The following is a 20,937-nucleotide window of genomic DNA, read 5'->3' on the forward strand; positions in this document are numbered from 1 at the left end:
GTACCTGTCTGTACTAGGGATGCACTGATATTACAGTTCTGGCTGATACGGAAGGCAATAATTATTTTCATGTTATGGCAAATAACATTTGATATTAAAATGTGATACTGTTTTGTCTAAATAAATGGTAAAGTAAAACACAAAAAACTAAAACACATGTTAATTTAGACATCACGTTATAATGTACAGTATGAGAAATGTATATTCATTTTGAGATATGATAAAGACACATTTAATTAAATTTTAGTCTAATCTTCCTAATGTAATAATTGGGGGAATGTGAAAATATGAAACCAATGTAGTACCAATGTAGTACCTACACTACCATTCAAAAGTTTTGGTTCTGTGAGATTTTTATTTTATTTTATTTTTTACTTTTATTCCACATTAAATTAATCAAAAGTGACAGTAAAGACTTGCATTATTTTCAAAAGAAAATAAATACTGTTCTTTTTAACTTTCTATTCATCAAAGAAACCTGGTTCCACAAAAGTAACTGTTTTCAACATTGACATTAATTATTAAGAAATATTTTTTGAGCAGCAAATCATGTGACACTGAAGACTGGAGTAATGATGCTGAAAATGTATCTTTACCTTCATAGGAATACATTACATAGAAATACATTTTTACTGTATTTTTTATCAAATAAATGCAGCCTCATTAAGCAAAAGGGACCGACCCCAATCTTTTGAATGATAATGTACTGAATATGTTGTGCATCCCTAGTCTGTACCTTTCATTCATTGTATTTCCCTATTTTCATTTTCATAGAGTAGTGTAAAAGTTAAAGATCTGGGTTTGTAACCAAAAGGTTGAATCACTGAAGAGATGATCCATGAATCATTACCTATAATTCCATAAGAATATTGTCCTTGTAAAAAATGTACAGAGTCGCTTTCGATTAAATCACTGCTTACGTATCTTATCCCATCACTCTCTCGCTCCAGGAGTCTCTAAGGATGTCACCTACACTATCTCTGCTGGGGATCCAGATGGTTATTTCATGATTGATCCGGAAACTGGAGCACTTAGAACAAGCCTTCCTCTGGACCATGAGTCACGTCCCTTTTTCGACTTGGAAATTCAAGCGCGCAGCGGTTCCCCTCCAGCTTTTGGAGAGACGCGTGTTCGGGTCACCGTAGCAGATGTGAATGATAACGCTCCCATATTTTTCCCATCATCCTCTGAGTCTCTGCTCCTACTAGAGGCCACGAAAATGGGTACTGTTGTGTACCGCGTGCAGGCTGAGGACCGCGACTCAGGCCCTAATGGACAGCTGAGCTTTGACCTGATGACGGCAGGAGGGCAGCGCACTTTTGGCGTGGAGCGCAGCAGTGGGGAGATCCGACTAATTGGCAGTCTGTCGTACGACAGCGTTCCTCGCTATGACCTCCAAGTGATCGCAAAAGACAGCGGCGCGCCTCAGCTTAGTGCTACGTTCAGCCTGGTGGTCCACATCCAGGCGGAGAACGACCAGGGTCCCGTGTTTGACACGATGACCTACCGTGTGGAGCTGAAGGAGAATTCACCACTCAACACAAACTTCTTACAGGTCCGGGCACTCAACAGAGATCCCAATGGAAATGGAGGGTCGTCCAGAGGTTCCACTCCATCTTCCACACTGGCTTACAGACTCCGGCCTGATGGGGACGCAGCAGGATTTGGGATCGCCCCGGACAGTGGTTGGCTGTTTGTTAAGAGCGCTTTGGATCGAGAGGCCAAGGATATCTACCTTCTAACTGTGCTGGCCACGTCTGGAAGCGGGCAGACGGGGAAGACCGGCAGCGCGACGGTCAGAGTTTCTGTGACGGATGAAAATGATAACTCTCCTCGTTTCTCTCAGGAGAGGGTGTTCTTGGCAGTGAGAGAGAACTTGCCTGCAGGAACTGGTTTTGGGAGGGTGTCTGCTACCGACCGGGATGCGGGTCTTAACAGCCGTCTTGCGTACAGACTACTTCACACGGACCGATACTTCCAAATCAATTCACAGACTGGTGAGTTGGAACACAATTATGATGACCCTTCAATGTCATATGCCATTTATACAATTAAAACATTTTCTAGATGAGGATCTTTCAAAATTTTTGATGCCAAATATTTTTTATTAAAAAGGCATGTATAAAGACCCATTTATATTGTGAAAAATATTTACTTTCTAAAAAATTCTACCCACCATTAAAAGTAGTTAAATGTATACAGCTCTAAAGAAACAAACACAACTATGGCTATCAGTAGACTAAAATGATTAGGATTAGGATTAATCTCATCTCTGTCATTTCCAACGGAAACATTTTCTTTTTTTAGAAAGCAGAAAGAAACAGTAATGTTTTTAATTAAGTTATTTTTTAATAATACAAATAAAACTATTTAAATTTTACGAATATTTTTTATTTTTATTTTTTTATTACGTTTTTTTTTGTGGACTCCTTAGAACCTTCTGGGTCTGGTTGAAAATCCCTATTGTAGACTCTATACTCTAACTTTTGACCATAAACTTTAGAAAAATTAGCTGTGTGTTTATGAATTTATGAATATTTTAAATACATTTTACATACTTTTCAATTTAATTTTAGTTTAAGTAATTTTGTTGTGTGCTTTTTTTGTATTTTTAATTAGATTTAATTTGTTTTTATGTCAATTTTAATTTCATTTCAGTTGTAGAGTTAACTTTTCAAATTGTATATGAGTTTTTAAGTTGAAGTTTTTCATCTAATATTTATGTTTTATTTTATTTCATCTTAAATTAAATTTATGAAAACGATTTTAGTTTTAATAGATAATAGTTTTAGTTTTAGTTAACAACACCATTGAAAATCAATTGCACCATTCTAGACTGACTATTCTGACTTACTCCCAAATTTCATGTGTAGGTGAAATCAGTACCAGGGCAGCTTTGGATCGTGAGCACCAGTCCAGTTATCAGCTCATTGTGGTGGTACAGGACAGTGGTACACCTCCACGTAGCGCCACCGGAACAGCCCATATTACCGTGCTGGATGAGAACGACAACGCGCCAGCGTTCAGCCACACACAGCCTGGCAGGGAGATTCTCATTCAGGCAAGAAACAGACTGGCACAGACTATATTCAAAGCCTTAAATCAGTGTCATAACATAAGTGCTTGTGTTTATTAAAGCAGTTTACACATCATAAAAACGTCATTACATCTGTACATAATATCTTTCAAAAATTGTTTATGTGACCTTGGATACATTCCCACTCTTGAAGTTGTTTGTATCAAGTATAAGCAGCCCGACTGCTGTTTAAAACTCGCTTGATGTTTTCCAGGTTCAGGAGGGTCTTCCTGCCGGTTCTTTATTAGGAACTCTTCACGCCAAAGACCCAGATGAGGGAGAGAATGGCACTATTTTCTACTCATTATCAGGTAAACAAGAGTCCAGAATATTTCCTATGTGTTGGGTATTATTATTGCCAGAGGATGTTTATGCAAAATGGTAAAACTGTTAAACGTAAACATATGTCCTCAACAGTTATCTTTGTGCCCAATATGATGTATTGTACAGCTAATTATACTACCATATTTGTCTATATTTATGCTTCCATTTGTCCTTGCTTTTTAAGGCTCCAGAGCAGAACGTTTCTCCTTGAACCCAAATACCGGAGAGCTGCGCTCCTCTTCCCCCCTGAGGAGAGCTGAAAAGGCAGAGTACGGCCTCACTGTCACTGCCTCGGACCGTGGAGCTCCATCTCAGAGCTCTTCAACTGCCTTACTTGTACAGGTGAGACTTTTTGTTTTTGTTTTTAATTCTGACATTTTTTAGGTGGTTGCTTACTGGCTCAAGTCATAAGTCTACCCTTAATTATTTTTTATTTAGTAAATCTGTCGACGTATTAAAGAGGCCATATTATGCCCTTTAACAAAGTCTTAATTTTGTTTTTGGAGTCTACTAGAACAAGGTTTTCATGCTTGAATGTTCAAAAAACACGTGCAGTTTCACATATTTTACATTGTTGCTCTGGGGAGCGTTTCCCGAAAACATAATTTGCCAACTATGGTCGCAAGTTCCGTCATTATCAGCATAGTTCAATGAGATGGTGTTTCCCGAAACCATAGTTCCAACGAACATTCGCAAACAGCATCGTTGTGTGGTTGGAACGACAGTTCTCGGCCTGTGGTTGAGAGCATAGTTTCTTGTTTGCATGACATGTGGTGACATTTAGTACAATCTATATATTTTATTTCAAATATATACAAATGTCAATTATGTCTTTTAGTTTCTCAAGAGTATTTTGAGAGAACAAAATACACAAGAACAAGCCTATGATGCCTATGAGCCTATGCCATGTCCGTAATTTATAGCAAGAAATCTAGCATTAATTCGATCTCAACCGAATTCATTACTCCACCACCTGTGTGACATGGTTGAACGACAAATTTGCGACAATACGGTTTCGGGAAACAGTCGTGAATAGCTAGTTGATTTCTTCAATGATGCACGAAGCAGCGAGTTACGTTGTTGTACGGGAAATCAAATGCACCTCTTTTTAGTTTCTGTCTCTATGAAGCCCCTCCTTCAAAAAAGGAGCAATGTTCTCTGATTAGTCGGCTGGACCAATGTGTTGTGATTGGTCAACAGTTTCAAGCGTGTGTCAGAAATGTCACACCCCTTACCATAACACACTACTAATGTAATTCAACCAGGCCTCGTCCCTTTTTTGCATATGCCTTGGGCAGGAATTATTTAAATGATGAATATTGTGACGTGTACGTTCCCAGAAGAAAACTCAAGACTACAATCAAGGCATTTTCAGGGAGTTCAGAAACAGTGCTTACTGATATAGAGAGCAACTATTGTGTTGGACTTTGTGCTTTGTAACTTTGCAGACCTTTTTTCATTCTCAAACAGCAAAATTTCACACTAAAGAGAGTTAAAAAATAATAATGGGTCCTCTTTAAAATCTCGCTGCATGAGAAGCAATATGGACAAGTCGCCTTTGACTGTGCTCACAGTCCCCTGAGCTTGTGGTATCAATATTCAAGAAGGGAAATGAGTTGTGACCCGGAGGCCAGCTCCTTTCTACACAAACACCTCAAAACTCCCAGGATTACTTCCTGCTCCAGAGGAACGTACTGTAACAGAAAACCATGTATTAATCCCAATGTTTAGCATGGAACTGCGTGAAACAGACATGTCAAACTATATCTTTGACAATGGGATAATTTTCATGGTTTTTCATTCCAATGTAAAATAATCTGGATTCTAAAGAGTTTATTCTCTGCAAAATTATTCTTGCTGGTTCTTTTTTGTTGCGAAATATCTTTAGTGCTTTTACAGATGTGATTTTAAAAAGGGAATTGGAGGCTAATTGTAGAGTGTGCGGTTGCATGCAATTTCTGTACTCCCTGTTTGTATGGGGAAGATGAGAGTAAGGGAGAAATGGAGTGAGAGAGAGACAGGGGGAGAATGCACCTTTGAATCAAGTGTTCCCAGATGGCTCTGATGAGGCCCAGCTGTGGTTCCCCATGATCAAACGGAAAGCTGCAAACTTTGGTCCCCTAACATGGTAGCGCTAACGCCGATACGCTCGCACCACAGAACTTTGCACCAGTGCAATCTCGAGATAATATTTTACATACCATCAGTAATACCATCTTCATTTTGAAAGGCCAGTGTACTTTGCACCTAAGAGAGAGCCCAGAAATGGATCAACGTCAATCCTTCTGTTGCTTTCCTTCCTGTGATCTGGTATGTGTGTACTGTTTTTTTTTTTCATGGGGATATTAGTATGAAAGGCCTTACCTGTCAAAAATGTTCCAGCTCTAATGTACTTCAAAGACATGGGAAATGGCAGGCAGGTTCCTTCCATCTTATTCGTTCATTATTGTGCACTCTGTTGACATTTAAAACAATGAGAACACGCCCATGCTTTGTAAATTGTGGAATACGGTACAGTATATTTGGCTAATGATGACAAGTAATCCTCTGTTTTTACATTTTACATTACATCTTCTAAATTCATTGTGTTCCCAATCTGTAGGTCATTGGCTCCACAAGGACCCCTCCAAAGCCCAACACCCTATCCATGACCCTCAACTCAGTGGAGGGTGCCAAGCCAGGCTCTGTTATTGGCTCAGTTAGAGCACATGACCAACTTGAAGTGAATTCAAACGGTCAGGTGACCTACCTGGTAGTGGGAGGCACAGACCATGAAGGAACCTTTATGGTTGACCGTTTGACAGGAGATGTTTACTTGGCTAGAGAGCTGGACTATGAAAAAGGGTCACGGTATACTCTACAGATCGAGGTGGATGATTTCTCCAAGGCCTATCCAAACACTCACATGGTTCAGCTGGAAATCAATGTGCAGGATAGTAATGACCACCCACCACAGTTTCCAGAAGATCCTGTCACTATTGTTATTCCTGAGAACATACAAGCCGGTTCCTCCATTTATACCTTCCAAGCTACTGATAAAGATGGTAGTGGCCCCAACAGTGAGGTACGTTATTCTATCCAACAGCGGTGGCCTGACAACCCAGATCTCTTCAGTCTAGATCCTGTCACAGGAGTCTTGAAACTGGGTCGAGAGATAGACCATGAGGAGACTTCCAGCCTGTTCCTGGTGGTCCATGCCACGGATTCAGCCTCGGACCCCAATCAGAGACTCTGGGGCTCAGTGACGGCACGAGTTTTCGTCACTGATGAGAACGACAATCCTCCGATCTTCAGCTCCCCGACTGCTGTTAGTGTGATGGAGGATCAGCCGGTGGGCTTTGTGCTGCTTTACGTCATGGCCCGGGATGCAGATCAGGGCGAAAACGGCAGAGTATCCTACAGGGTCCAGTCAGGAAACACAGCAGGACGGTTTGGCCTCAGCCCGAACAGTGGTAAGAATCATTACTTCTCTCTCATTCGCTCAAAGCCAGAAGAAATTTAGCAGAACAGATCAGTTTCTTGAAGGGTTTATCCGTGGGAGCACAGTTCTATTTTGGCCCATCGACCGCACCTCTTTGATTTGGCGTTGGAAATATGCATGTATTAGTTTGAAATTCCTCTCAACCTCCCAGAATACGACCATTTACAGCTCACGCAAAATTGGATTAAATTGACAAAATCACCTAATCGACTGAACATCTGTAGACGATTTCCCTTCCATTATTGTCAGATGGTTTATGGTGTGGGTTAGTGTTTAATTTCTGTTCTAAATCAGGCGTTTCTTTATACTATATACATATTAAAGTTGGGTTAAAGGGCACAATAAAGTCACAGCTGAGATTAACCAGACACTAAGCAGAAAGTCTTCACACTGTTTGGACTCTTTAAGGAGGAGGTCTAGAGATGGACGTTAAGCACAAAACCAGAGCTACCGTATCCTGAAGCAGAAGCCAGCTCAAACATCTCAATGATGTGTTTAAAGCTAGAGTGTGTTAGGTGGACTATAAATAAAATAAAAAAAGAGGCCGCACACAGACTTCTCACAAACACACAATAATATTTCGCAGTCAGCAAACAGTCAGGCTGCCATATCAACCGCAGGGCTGTGTTTATCCTGAGTGACCCTCGCTCGGGGTCTTGCTGATGACAGCATTGCAGAGAGGTATAGCTGGAAAGGATCAAAAATGGATCCATGACAACAACTTTCTTCCCTGGTCTTCATACCAGCAAGTCAGCAAAAAACTTAATTCTCAAATTCCTTATAGAGAGTGTAGGAGCTAAACTGAGGAGAAAAACAGAGGATAAATAAAGCTAAAATTTATGTCAGACTGGAGCTATGGATATTGTGTTTGACTTCTATGTTCTTCTATGAACAGTTTTATGTTAAAAAAGGACCAGCAAAGATGAATTATCCCTTCAAGCATCCAAAGATGTTATAATATACTTAGAGCAAGCTTGCATCCCTATTGATCTCAGTGGTATTTTCTCAGCTGGCAAACATATATTATATTATATTATATTATCATTAAATTATACAGCTACTTTTGAATGGCCATCAATGGAGACACATCCTTTTTGTCCACATAGTTATGGCATCCGCCAGTAAGGACTAACTGCCTAAGGGGGGGTTCATGTACTGTGGTAATATTATGGTATCATCAGTATTATATAATATAATATCTCCATTGCATAACATATTGTACAGAAACAGTACTTTTTCTATTAGTAATCTCCACATTATTTGTTGTGGTGGGCTACTTTAAGTCATGAATGAACTCCTAACTTCATCAAAGTTACCCATCCACATTCAGGTAGCTGAAGTGTCTGGCGTGTACATAATGAAATATTACAAATATGCATGGTATAAAACAGAACAGCTCTCTGACCTCGGTCACACGTCTCCAACCACAGGCCGTGCTGTGAAGCGTGCAGCAGATCTACAGATGTTTTTCTCTTCTCCTCTTCTCCAGGCTCTCTCTCCATCCTTAAACCTCTGGATCGTGAGGAGCAGGAGAGCTACAATCTCACAATTGTCGCAGAGGATCATGGGATACCCCAACATTCCACCACTCAAGTTCTGTCTATACAAGTAATTGACGTAAATGATGAAGCACCGTGGTTTGAACGCAGTGAGTTTGAAGCCCAAATCAAAGAGAACCAGCCAGCAGGAACAAGCATACTGAAGGTCTCCGCTTCAGACCGGGATCATGGTGAGTGATTTTTTAATTTTTTTATTCTGCAATAATCCATGTGTTAAATGTTCCTTTACTATTGAAAAGAATCACCTGCATTGTTGGGTATTTCAACCTTTCAGATATTCATGACCTGTGTCTGAAAACTTTGCCATCTGGTTAAAGCAGTTATGTTGAGTTGCAGTGAGGGCAGTGTTTTTTTTTTTTTACACTTCCTGTGGAGGGTATGTGGGACTCATTCTCAGCCTCCTGGGTTTAGTGAGAGAGTATGAAAGAGAGATTGTAAAGACATTTTTCAGGAAGCATTAATTGAGCAAGCAGGTGCTCGTGCCAAAGCTTGCTAACTTTGCACGCAATCTGGCACCCGTGTGTCTTTAGTCCATGCTTAACACTTGTGTGGACCACTTCTAATGAAACCGGTGTTAAATCCGAGATGAAAAAGTTTGAACCTGAATATTTTGACATTTGACATCGCACTTCTGTTTTAATTCAAATCAGGTCGTTCACAACTTCTTTTACATCTTCTAACTCAGAATGAAAGGAAAGAGGCTTTGCTTGATTGTTACCAGTCACAGGCTGTGTTTGGAATAGCATTCTTATTAACTAGGCTACTCATACTTATAATTGATCTGACTGTCAAAATATATTTTTACACAAATTCTAAATAAAAATTCCAAAAATATGTCAAGGTTTTAGTAAGGGATGATGTGAGGACTCAAAGATGCAGAGAAATGGGCTTTTGTTGTTATAAAGAATAAAATAAAAACTACCCTGTGGGGGAAAACAGGACCATCAGCTTGACTTGGCAGTACAAGACTTGGTAGCAGGACACGACATGGCTTCATGGATCAGGAAACAAGGAATGTAAGACAACGAACTGGCCCAGGAATGAAAACACAAGGAAAATAAATAGGGAGCAAACAAGTCAGGTAACAAATGGCGCTTTTCCACTACACAGTACCAGCTCGCCTCGGCTCGGCTCGGCTCGACTCGACTCGCCTTTGTTTGGTTTTCCACTGTGTAAAAGTTGTACCTGTACCTGCTTTCGGGTACTTTTTTTCGTACCTCCTCCGGCGAGGTTCTAAGCGAGCTGAGGCCATAGACAGTATAAGAAGTGGACAGACCCATCTCATTGGAACTCAGTTGAGACAGTTGAAGCCCATTTTTAGTGATTTTTGAGCATTTCCGTTCCTGACGCGCAGACTCAAACCGACTCAAACTAAGCTTGATGACGTGAGCAACCTGTCTGACAGACGTTAATCTTCTAGTAGCTGTGCCAACGTTAATCTTGCAGAGACGGGGAACTTGAGCAAAGAGTTCTTTGGCGTGAGTGAGCAGGAGTAAGTATTCCGTTGCTTTTATGGACTCATTATCTATGGACTTCTCCCTTGACGGGACGTCCCCCCGATTGCCTGCGAGCTTCTCCTCCTGTCTGTACGGTAATTTCTGTACAGCGCGACAGAAAGTCGAGTGGTTATGACGCAATCGCCTATTTTTACTAAATCTGTTTCTACGGGGCCATAATGTAACATAGAAGGTAATGGAGCCCTTTATACATTGTCGTGTTTCTTTAGAAATAAATAATGGACAAATGGAGTCTTTAAACGCCTCAGATGTAAAGTTATTCGCTGTCAAAGTGACGCCAAAATGAATGGGAGTCAACGGAAATGCTAACGCAAGTGAAGTTCTGCTACAACATGGCGGCACCCGGCCGGCTTCAACTTCCGGTCGATGGATTACCCCCTTGGCTGAGGCGAGCTAAGGCGATACTAAAATGTGACGCGAAAACAATGCCGACTGCTGATTGGTCACAGAGAATCTGCGTCATCATTGCACGCGCCAGATGGAGTATCCAGAATAACCCCGCCATTTTTAAATAGTTTGGCCAGAGATAGTTACTAAACTTACTACTATTATTATGGCAACTCGGAAGAATACGCCGTGGTCAAACGAGGAGGTGCAGACATTCCTTTGTTTGGTTGCCGAAGAGAGGATCCAGCGAGAGCTTGATGGGGCAACGAGGAACGAAAGGCGTCGCTATGACGACCGGGTACTATTTGTGGCGGTACTTTCTGCAATGGAAAACGGAGTGAAAAGCGAGCCAAGGCGAGTCGAGTCGAGTCGAGCTGGTACTGGTAATGGAAAAGCGCCAAAAGGAGGGGAGACAAATGGGGAAAACGAACCAATAACCCTAAATCAATAATCAATAAAACATGACAAAAACATAAGCACATGGCCAGTGAAAAACAATCTCAAGTCACGTGTTCACACAAAACATGACAAGAAAGCACGCAGCTTGTGTTTTTCACTAGCTGTGTGCTTTCTTGTCATGTGTTTCCTTGTTCCATGTGCTTTCCTGTCTATTGTCTTAACCCCGCCCATCTTACCTGATGGTAACACAGCACAAGACAAAACATATCATGAAAGCACGCGGTCGATGTAAACATCAACAGCATGCTACACAAAACACAACGACATGCGTGGACAGAAGAGACAGAACTCGAAACCGTGCGCTCACACAACAAGACAGAGCACACGAGAACGAGCGAATACTCATCCATGCGCTCCCATCAGACGACAAACACACAGAGCATGAATGTTTGAATCCCGACACAGAACCGAACCCAAACTAGACATGAGTGCCGGAATCCGAACACCACGCTTCCAAGTTCAAACATGAAGCAAGGTACACAGACAAGAGAGCAGACGACTCGAGCACGTTCGAAACCGCACGCTCACAAGACAATACAGGAGTGTCAGGGCTCTTTCACAGAAACAAGAACCAAAGTGACAGAACCCTGACAAAATATTGAAATATTAAAGGTACACTTTGTAACTTTTTTATTCAAAATTAACCCTTCTTACAAAACATGCTCTTGTCTTAACCTGGTCAATATGGTAAGCCCACAATTATACGTGTTTATATTATAGACCTAGCGGGATGGTTTTCGCGGGAAATTACGTTACATGCGTCACCCGTCTGTGCACCCGTCTCGTCATATCCATAAATAGAGAAAATTTGCTCTGGCTACTGTGTGGGTTAGTTGTCACAATGAGCGAGAAAGTTGACATGGAGCCCGTTAAATCTCGAACTTCCGAGGAATCACCCATTTTTTATAAAGAAAATGTCGAACAGAGGAGTGTTTGCTGGCAAAAAGAGATCGAGACAGAGCTCGTAATAAAACGAGAATCAACACTGGCTTGGCGTGAGATGTTGAGAACTGAGGGATTTGAAATGTTGTAAAAGCGATGCGGAAATGAAGTTTATATTACTCAACAGGTGAATAAGGTATTTTATTGAACAGATAAATTGCCATATGTAGCTCTCTAACAGAGTTCATAGTAAAGCATTATCTATTGTGAAGGGTAATTTCATTATGCGCTGGAATTTACTGTCTTCAGCAAGTCAGCTTAAGATCTTTTCCATCTAAACTGGTTATAAGCCTAGTAGTGAATGTTTTATGAGCAGTAGGATAACCATATTCATCTTCAGTCAAGCAGAGCCGAAGCACAACCAAAACAATGTCCTGTTTTGTTTTTTCTTTTAAAAAGTTACATACCTTTAAATTATTTCACTTTTAAATAATAATTGTTTTTAAATGTAATTTATTGTCAATCTCTTAGTTCATAACTGGAAGCCATTCACATGCAACCTAGTGAGATCATGTGGCAACAATGTAGTATACTTTGAAAGGTTTTTTCACTCACTAAAAGATAGTAGGCAGCATGCAGTGTTTACTGTGCAGTATTCAGTAGATAGATAATAAGCTAGTATTCGATTCTGATCAGAATTATTGATTATATATTTCTGTTTTTGTTGCAGGCACGAATGGCTTAGTGATTTACGGTGGTCTGACCGAGGATGGATTCACAATTAATCCAGAGACGGGTGTGATATCTGTCACTCAGATTCTAGATAGGGAACTTCAGGACCACTACACTGTAACAGGTACATAAACACAGCCAGAATCTGCACATAATATGATTGAAATAGTGTTATTTTATGATAATGATCATTTCAATTACTGAAAAGTTTTTAATAGTTAACAATAACAACACTGGCCTGAAAAAGTATTATGTGCTACTATAAAATATCATTTTATATAATTATAATTTATAATATTATCAAAACTTGTACTAAACTTAATAACCCTCTTTATATCTTGTGTATGTGATAGTGTATGCAAAAGATGGAGGAATACCCCCTAACTTTGCCAAGGCTAAAGTACACATCACAGTGCTGGATGAGAATGATAATGCTCCTGCTTTCGGGCGGCAGCATTACAGTCTGGAAGTGCCTGAGAACCAAGAGCCCGTGGAGCTATTCAGCCTCAAAGCCACAGACCTGGACACCGGAGAGAGCGGACGACTGGATTATAAGATCACTGGTAAAACCTTTTTTTTAAATATAATTCTGTACAGAGGAATCTGTTGAAGAAGAGCGTCTACAGTGGATTACAAACCAGATTTAGAGTCTGTAAAGTAACACATATTGCATTTTTTTAATTATCTGCGGTCAAGGCACGTTACTGTTTTTGCTCACATTGCAGGCTTGTTTCTCATAAAAAGAAGACCCACTCTGCTTGATTATTAACAAATGTTTCGTCTGTGTGTTGCTATTCTAGCTGGCGACCCAGATGGTGACTTTCGACTTGTCGGTTCCTCTGGAGCTCTGTCTACTTCAAAACCTCTGGACCGAGAGCGGAAGAACAGTTATTCCTTAGAAGTGGTGGTTCAAGATCATGGCAGCCCTTCACTGAGCAGCACTGCCACTGTGGAAATCTCAGTCCTTGATGTAAACGACAACAGCCCCAAGTTTGGCAGCAGTAGCTACACCGTCGATGTCTCAGAAGATGCTGCTGTAGGTTTTGTGGTGTTGGATGCAACAGCCACAGATGTGGATGAGGGCGAAAATGGGCAGATCTTATACTTCCTTAGCCAAGAAGCCAAAGGTGCATTTACAGTGCATTCAGACACGGGGCGGATCACTACCACAGCACTTCTGGACAGAGAGAAAAGAGCTTCTTACACCTTCCAAGTGTACGCTGTTGACCTTTCACCCGCCGCACCCCGCAACGCCACAGCCCAGGTAACCGTTACCATCCTGGACGTCAACGACAATGCACCATTCTTCATCCAGGACCCACTGATTATCAACGTGTCCAGTGGTAGTGTGTCCACGCATCAGGTGGTGGCCACCATGAGAGCAGAAGATAAGGACTTTGGAGCCAATGGGTCAGTGTTTTACCGCTTTGCTATGCCAGTCCGAGGATTTTCTATTAACTCGCTAACGGGGGAGATCCAGACCACAGAGAAGCTACAGACCCTCACGCAAACCCAACGCACCCTCATAGTGGAGGCTATGGACCAGGGCAGCCCTCCTCAGTCTTCTCTAGGTGTGGTGATGGTCTATGTTAAGGAGGAAGATTACAAGGGCATTCGATTCTCTCGCAACGCCAGAGATGTTAGCTTACAGGAGAATGCAGCTAAAGGTACGCAGAGAATTTACAGCAAAAGATTTGGTGTGCTATTATCCTGGAAGATTTTAATTGTTACACAAAGCAAGAAATTGTTCCTTGCTGTCCATTTCATTGAAAAAAAGGAATGATAACATTATCATGTTATAAAACAAATCATAAGTCAGCATCAACCCTATTTTACTTACTTAATACATGTTGCTGGTGGTATTGTGCACTATTCAGTGAATGTTATTCCCAAAAGAAATACAAATTCTTTGTAATCGTTCATTAAAATGTAACGATTTTTGCGTTTCAGCTGATGTCATCACGGGCATGCACAGTTAAGACCGGGGGAAATAATGTTATATTTTTAGAAAATAATTTTGTAATATAGATATTAATGTATTAAATATTATTGTAATGTAGGTGATGGCAAAAATACCAAATTATAGACCTGGAAAAATGTATATATTGACCCACTGGAACAGAGATGCAACTTTTTATGAACCAGTCAATTCCAAATGGATAATCATTGGTCCCACCATACTTTTTACTTAATTTTTTGATGTCCTGTTTTGCTCAGAAACAGAATAAAATGGGTTGAAAATTCCACTTCATGTTGACTTTAAATGAAAATAAGTATATTGTGATGTATCTTGCAAAACTATACAGACCTCAATTGTCACTCTAATTATAAATCCTACACTAAAAGTTAGTCTTTGTGAAATTGTCATTTCAAAGCACTTGAAAAATTTTGCAATGAACTGCGTGATGAAACCTGCAGCATTGTATTTCAACACTCGCAGGCACAGTCAGTTTTGTGAAGCATTGAAAGCCAATCCATCAATTTAAGTGAGTATGGCAGAAGAGTATTGAGGGTTTTTTTTGTGTGTATTTTTCTCCACAGGCACTCCAGTCGCCCAGGCTCAGGCTCAGCACCCTGACGGCAGCCGCGACGGCATCACTTACACCATCTTCAGTGGGAACAAATACCGTTCCTTCAGCATCAGCTCAAGTACAGGTCAGATGCATACAAATATGCAAATGAAAAACAATATTTCTTATTAACAATGGCAGTCAGTTGACCTACTTCAATGCATTATTGGTGCTTTCATAGGTGAAATCTGGGTACAGAGCTCAAATGGCCTGGATTTTGAGGACACTCCAAGACTCCGTCTAGTGGTGAAGGCTGAAACTACATCCTCAAGCTCCTTCATGGCTGTCAACCTGATTCTTCAGGATGTCAATGACAACCTACCCCGATTCCAGCTGCAGAACTATGTGGCTTATATGCATGAAGCACAGGGCTATGATTTTCCAATCCTTCAGGCAAGGGGTCGTTTACTTTTTTGTACTTCTAAAAGGCCACATGTAATTGAAAACACATTGGAAAAGTATTAAAACTTGAATATTCTACAAACAACTTTCTTTTACATAGTAACTTTTTGCCATACTAGCCAATCGTGAGTGAATTGAGAAAATGTACTGTAGCTGTCATGAAACTTTTTTTAACCATATTATAATGGAATTATTTACCGATTTTTTTCCCTCACATATTTCTTACTTTACATCAGCGTGTGTCAGATTTAAACCATGTATGGCAAGTGTTCATTTTGGACTGTCTGTTTGATTAACCTGTTTTTTTATGAATTAGGTTATGGCAGAGGATGTTGACCAAGGTCAGAATGGTCAGGTGACTTACTCCATTGAGTCTTCAAGTCAAAGTGGCCTTTTCAAAATAGACCCTCTGACCGGCAGCATCACGACCATGGCCATTATGGACAGGGAAATCTGGACACAGGCACGGTGAGTGTATATTATGTGTACTGCGCTTGTTCGGCCAATGAAGTCATTGCTCTGAAGGTCTTTAATTTCCCTCTGTTCTGTGGAATGTAACTGTCCTCTCCAGCGTTATTTAGTTTGTGTGTGATGTGTTCAAGCCCTCGTAGTTTTACCTCATGTGTTTTGTTTCTAAAATGTTCCCCTACCCGTATAAAGCGGTGTGTTTTTAATTTACTACATTTTTGGTCTGTTAGAGCTTTTGGATTGTTGCACAAATATTTTTTCCAAAAATAGAAGACATCTTTTGTTCTCTCTCTTGATCTCAAAAAACTGAACCGAAACCTCTCTCACGTGATATAAGTCAGAAAAAATGTATCTAACCCTTTATTTTATCTCATGTGCATCAGGTTGGTGATAAAAGCCACTGATCGTGGTAGCCCCAAGCTAGTAGGCACTGCCACCATCACAGTGATTATTGTCGACCTCAACGACAACAGTCCTACCATCCCAGTGCCACGGGAAATTAGAGTGCCAGAGAGTAAGTGAACTAACTGGTGACCTTTGACCCTTTATCCTGAAAGACTAAATTACAAGCACCTAAAGGCAAGACTTTTATTACATGTATCTGAATGTCGTGTCCCTGCTCCCCTCTTCCAGACTCTCTTATCGGCACTGAGATCACCCTGGTTACTGGAAATGATGTGGATTCTGGCCCAGTGCTGTCTTACTCTTTGCAGCTGGATGCTCCATCACAGGGAAAATTTGATATCCATCGTTACAACGGCCGTGTGTCTCTGACAGCACCACTGGACTTTGAGGAGAGGACATGGTACACATTGACAATTCTAGCTTCAGATTCAAAGCATCAGAGTGAAGCCAATTTAACTGTGCTGGTGGAGGACATAAATGATAATGCACCTACATTTACACAAGATCTATATCAGGTAACTTTTCCTTTCTACCATCTGAAGTATTTTAAAAGGAGTGACACAATTTGTATCTTGTTTTATTAGGATTGATGTTGGTTTATTGGCTCTGTTCTTCTTTTGTTAACTTTTTTTAAAAGGTTTTCAGTGTGAGAAAAAGGGTTTGACTCTCATGGATTAGGATGGCAAAATAACTTGGTTATACATGCTTCCATTTGCACCAGTAAAAAGTGTGCAATCATTTATGATTGCATTTATTCGTTTAGCAGATGCTTGTATTCAAAATGACATCGCTGTGGATACAGGAAAAAGCATGCCAAATAACAGCTTTGTTGTTGCTTTTGGTTTCTAGGTAACACTTCCAGAACATTCTCCACCAGGCAGTCCTGTTATCACAGTAACAGCAACAGATCGAGATTCAGGAGAAAATGGAAAGGTCACCTATCGAGTATTGTCTTCAACGAGGGACGGGTTTTACATTGATCCTAAAAATGGTATAAGCTTTATACTAAACATATCAGTGGCATTTACTCATGTATATTCCATTTATAACAAACAGCATCTTGCAACAAATAAATTGTTTATAATAAGTGCAATTAGTAGTGGATGATATGTACATAAAGTGGTAGGTTGAGTTAATAAAAATAGCATCTACCTACAAGGTCAGCTACTTGCATATAGTTTAAATAGCCCTGCCCCCTGCCAATAGTTTTAGCATATAGTAAACTATATAGCATTAACATTGTAGTAAAAGCACTTCCCTTGTCTTTCTAGGTACACTTTTCATCAGACAGAAAGCAGAATTTGACCCAGAGCAGCCCTCTGTGAGTGTAGTCGTCGAAGCTCGTGATGGAGGATCTCCACCTCTATCATCTTCTGCCACGGTCCAAGTTCAGCTGATGGACGTCAATGATAATGCCCCCATATTCCATCAGTTGGAGTACAAAGCCACAGTGTCTGAGGACCAGCTACCTGGAGCCACTATCCTGACCTTAGAGGCAGTCGATGGAGACCTATCTCAGGAAAACTCTGGTTTTGATTTTGCAATCGCCAGTGGGAATGTTGGAAATGCTTTCCAGATTGAGAGTAGCGTTCGTTTCATAGAGGGCCATGGCTTCCAGACCGTAGGAACCCTGATCCTGGCGGAGCGACTGGATTTTGAGGCGTTATCACGCTATAACCTTACCATTGCGGTCTCGGACCGTGGTGTTCCCCAACGCAGCTCCAGCGTACCAGCCATCATCACAGTCACTGATGTGAATGACAACCCTCCTGTCTTTGGCAGAGCTGAGTACATAGTGGCTTTGAGTGAAGGGGCAGCTGCTGGTACAGAATTCTTACGTGTGACTGCAACTGATCCCGATTCAGCTCCCTATGCAGAGGTCCAGTACAGCATCAGCTCCGGAGATGAGATGAAACTCTTCTCTGTGGATCAGTGGACTGGGGCACTGAAGCTTCAAAGACCTTTAGACAGAGAGAGCCGAACTTCCCATGTGGTTATAGTACAAGCTTCAGATGGCCATGGTAATTTTGCCTTGGCTCCTATTAATGTAGAGGTAAAGGACATTAATGACAACAGACCTTACTTTCCCATTACTACGTTAACGGCCAGTGTCCGTGAAAACCAGCCACCCAACTCTGCTGTGACTGTGTTACATGCAATCGATTATGACACAGGAGTTTATGGACAACTGAAGTATTTTTTGATGGACCACTCCAGCCTAGGAAAAGACCTCTTCATGGTAGATCAGAACTCTGGTGAAGTTCGTACCAGGCAGATATTTGATTTTGAGAAGGTAAACTCATTTAACTTTATTGCTTTGGCTGTGGATGCAGGCAACAACTCAGCTACAGTCACAGTGCAGGTCTACGTCACAGGGGAGGATGAGTATGACCCAGTTTTCACATCTTCAGACTTGTCCTTTGAAGTACCAGAGGGAGCCAAGAAAGGTCAGAGCATTGGACAAGTACAGGCCAAAGATGAGGATGGTGGGGTGGATGGGATTGTACTGTACTCCTTCCCCAATTCCTCTCCTTACTTCGATGTGAATAAGACCACTGGTGTTATCTACCTAAAGATGGACAGCTCTGGCAGCTCAAGTGGTGGAAGTCGCTCGAAGAGGGAAACCCGCCTAATGACTATGGATGTTACCGCACACAGCCCCCTTGACACATCGAGAGTAGCTTCTGCTCAGCTAACCATTGATGTCACCAACACATCCTTTGGTCTCGCAACAGACTTTAATGTCCTCCTTGTGAGCATAATTGCTGCCTCTCTTGGAGTAATAGTCTTGTTAGTCATAATTGCTGTGGCCCTTTATCTAGTAAGATCAAAGCGCAAGAAGAAAGGACAAAACACAGGGAATAGTACTGTATCTTCAGGCACAGCTTTGCAAAACTTGGATGAGTCTAAACCTGCAGGGGGCGACAGGATCTATCATCAAGCACTTCCTGGATATGCAGGTGATGAAGAAGGAACAGGTGGAGGCTCCTATACTCGAGGAGGATCCTTAGATCCTTCTCACTCCAGTGGACGGGGATCTGCCGAAGCGGCAGAGGATGATGAAATCCGGATGATCAATGAGTACCCAAGAGTTGCAAGCATCACCTCCTCAATGCAAGAGCACATCTCTGCCAGGGGCCCTGATTCAGGTATCCAACAGGATGCAGACCAACTCTCTGATATTTCTTGTGAACCAGGGCCACTTGATGCAAGCCAGTGGTTCAAAAATAAGAAACTGGGGAGCATCAGTGGGAGTCTCAGTGGTACCCTACTGTCTGGTCAGCTCCCAGTCTATAGAGATGAAGGTGGGGGCTACCTTGGAGTAGGCCGTGGGTTGAATATTTCCCATCCGAAAGATTATGCTTTCCCTGAGGATGGAAAACCCTCTGTTGATGGCTCCCTCACAGCCATAGTGGCAAGTGACGAGGAACTGCGAGGCAGCTACAACTGGGACTACCTTCTCAACTGGTGCCCTCAGTTCCAACCCTTAGCCAGTGTCTTCACAGAGATTGCCAGACTAAAAGATGAGAGCTTACCTCCCAACAACCCACGTAGACCTTTCCAACCTAAACTCAAGACAGACCCCAAGCCAAGAATTGACCCTCCACCCCTCATTACCTCAGTGGCTCATCCAGGGGCCAAATCTGTCCCACCCAAACCCGCCATAGCACGGACGTTCCACCACTTAGCATCGTTAAGGCGTTCACCTATAAGCCACGAGGGTTCCATCTCCTCAGCAGCGATGTCTCCCAGTTTCTCCCCTTCTCTGTCCCCACTTGCTGCACGGTCCCCAGCCGTCTCCCCATTCGGGGTCACTCAAGGTCCCTCAGCCTCCATCATCAGCACCACAGAGCACTCTCTGGAGCACAGTGATGAGGCTGAGATGAGAATTTAATGCTACATTGCACTCCATTTTGTGGAGGCCGTTTTATGTCTTTTGATAAGACATTATATTAGTCACTCTTAGCAATGTTGCATACCTGAAAAAGGCAGCATGAAGAACCAGTCGCTAAGCCATGATGGTGACGCAGGTGTCTGGTAACTGAAAGGGTAAAAACATTGTGTGGCGACGTTACCCTTCTTCAGAGCCACCGCAGTGTTGATGTGAAGTGAGTTATGTGTTGCTTTGTTTTGTCTCGCTGGCTGGCCAGGGAGGCAAGACGTTGACTGCTCCTTTTGTTTGTTTCTTTTTATATTGATGACTCAAACAGCTTTGAAACTCCAGTGTTATGTTAAGTCCATCCAAAATAGCTGCTATTGTCATACTTTGTAGGCCGCAATGAGAACTCTGTAGAAACTCAAACTGATGTCACTATATTTGTTTATTACCAGGAGATGTAATTTTTTCTTTCTTTTCTTTTATATTTTTAAAAAATGCTAATCAGTTTCATTTATATATTTTTTATGAAGGACTTGCCATTGCTTTGAGTGAAGGAGTTCTTACATTTTAGTGACATTTTTTGTATGTATATTTATATGTATGCTAGCCATAATAAGTGTATTATCATTGTATAGTGTCTAGGATCACCATACTGTGCGGTTGTGAAAATTGTGACACTTGTAATGTGAATGATTGGAATATTGTTGTATTTTATTATTTATAAAGAGAAAGGCTGAAAGTGTTGAAACTTCCCATGTTGCATATAGTTGTATTATAGGCCTTTTCAAGTTGTAT

At 41.4% G+C, this 20,937-nt stretch overlaps 1 protein-coding gene across 1 annotated transcript in view; it reads left to right on the forward strand.

Annotated features, from left to right (window-relative positions):
* dchs1b (dachsous cadherin-related 1b) overlaps positions 1–20,626 on the forward strand; it is a 104,015-nt gene extending 83,389 nt beyond the window's left edge. Inside the window, exons 6-21 of the mRNA XM_056247705.1 lie at positions 951–1,997; positions 2,874–3,061; positions 3,291–3,387; positions 3,585–3,742; positions 6,003–6,852; positions 8,371–8,610; positions 12,416–12,541; positions 12,771–12,980; positions 13,218–14,084; positions 14,959–15,072; positions 15,169–15,380; positions 15,706–15,857; positions 16,241–16,371; positions 16,491–16,777; positions 17,112–17,253; positions 17,534–20,626. Of these exons, the coding sequence (XP_056103680.1) occupies positions 951–1,997; positions 2,874–3,061; positions 3,291–3,387; positions 3,585–3,742; positions 6,003–6,852; positions 8,371–8,610; positions 12,416–12,541; positions 12,771–12,980; positions 13,218–14,084; positions 14,959–15,072; positions 15,169–15,380; positions 15,706–15,857; positions 16,241–16,371; positions 16,491–16,777; positions 17,112–17,253; positions 17,534–20,157 (7,445 nt within the window). The 3' untranslated portion in view covers positions 20,158–20,626. The remainder of the gene's footprint in view (positions 1–950; positions 1,998–2,873; positions 3,062–3,290; positions 3,388–3,584; positions 3,743–6,002; positions 6,853–8,370; positions 8,611–12,415; positions 12,542–12,770; positions 12,981–13,217; positions 14,085–14,958; positions 15,073–15,168; positions 15,381–15,705; positions 15,858–16,240; positions 16,372–16,490; positions 16,778–17,111; positions 17,254–17,533) is intronic.
* The last annotated feature ends 311 nt before the right edge of the window (positions 20,627–20,937 follow it).

This window comes from Rhinichthys klamathensis, unplaced genomic scaffold (assembly GCF_029890125.1).
Source record: "Rhinichthys klamathensis goyatoka isolate OS25496 unplaced genomic scaffold, OSU_Roscu_1.1 h1tg000050l_1, whole genome shotgun sequence".
Lineage (NCBI taxonomy): Eukaryota > Metazoa > Chordata > Actinopteri > Cypriniformes > Leuciscidae > Rhinichthys > Rhinichthys klamathensis.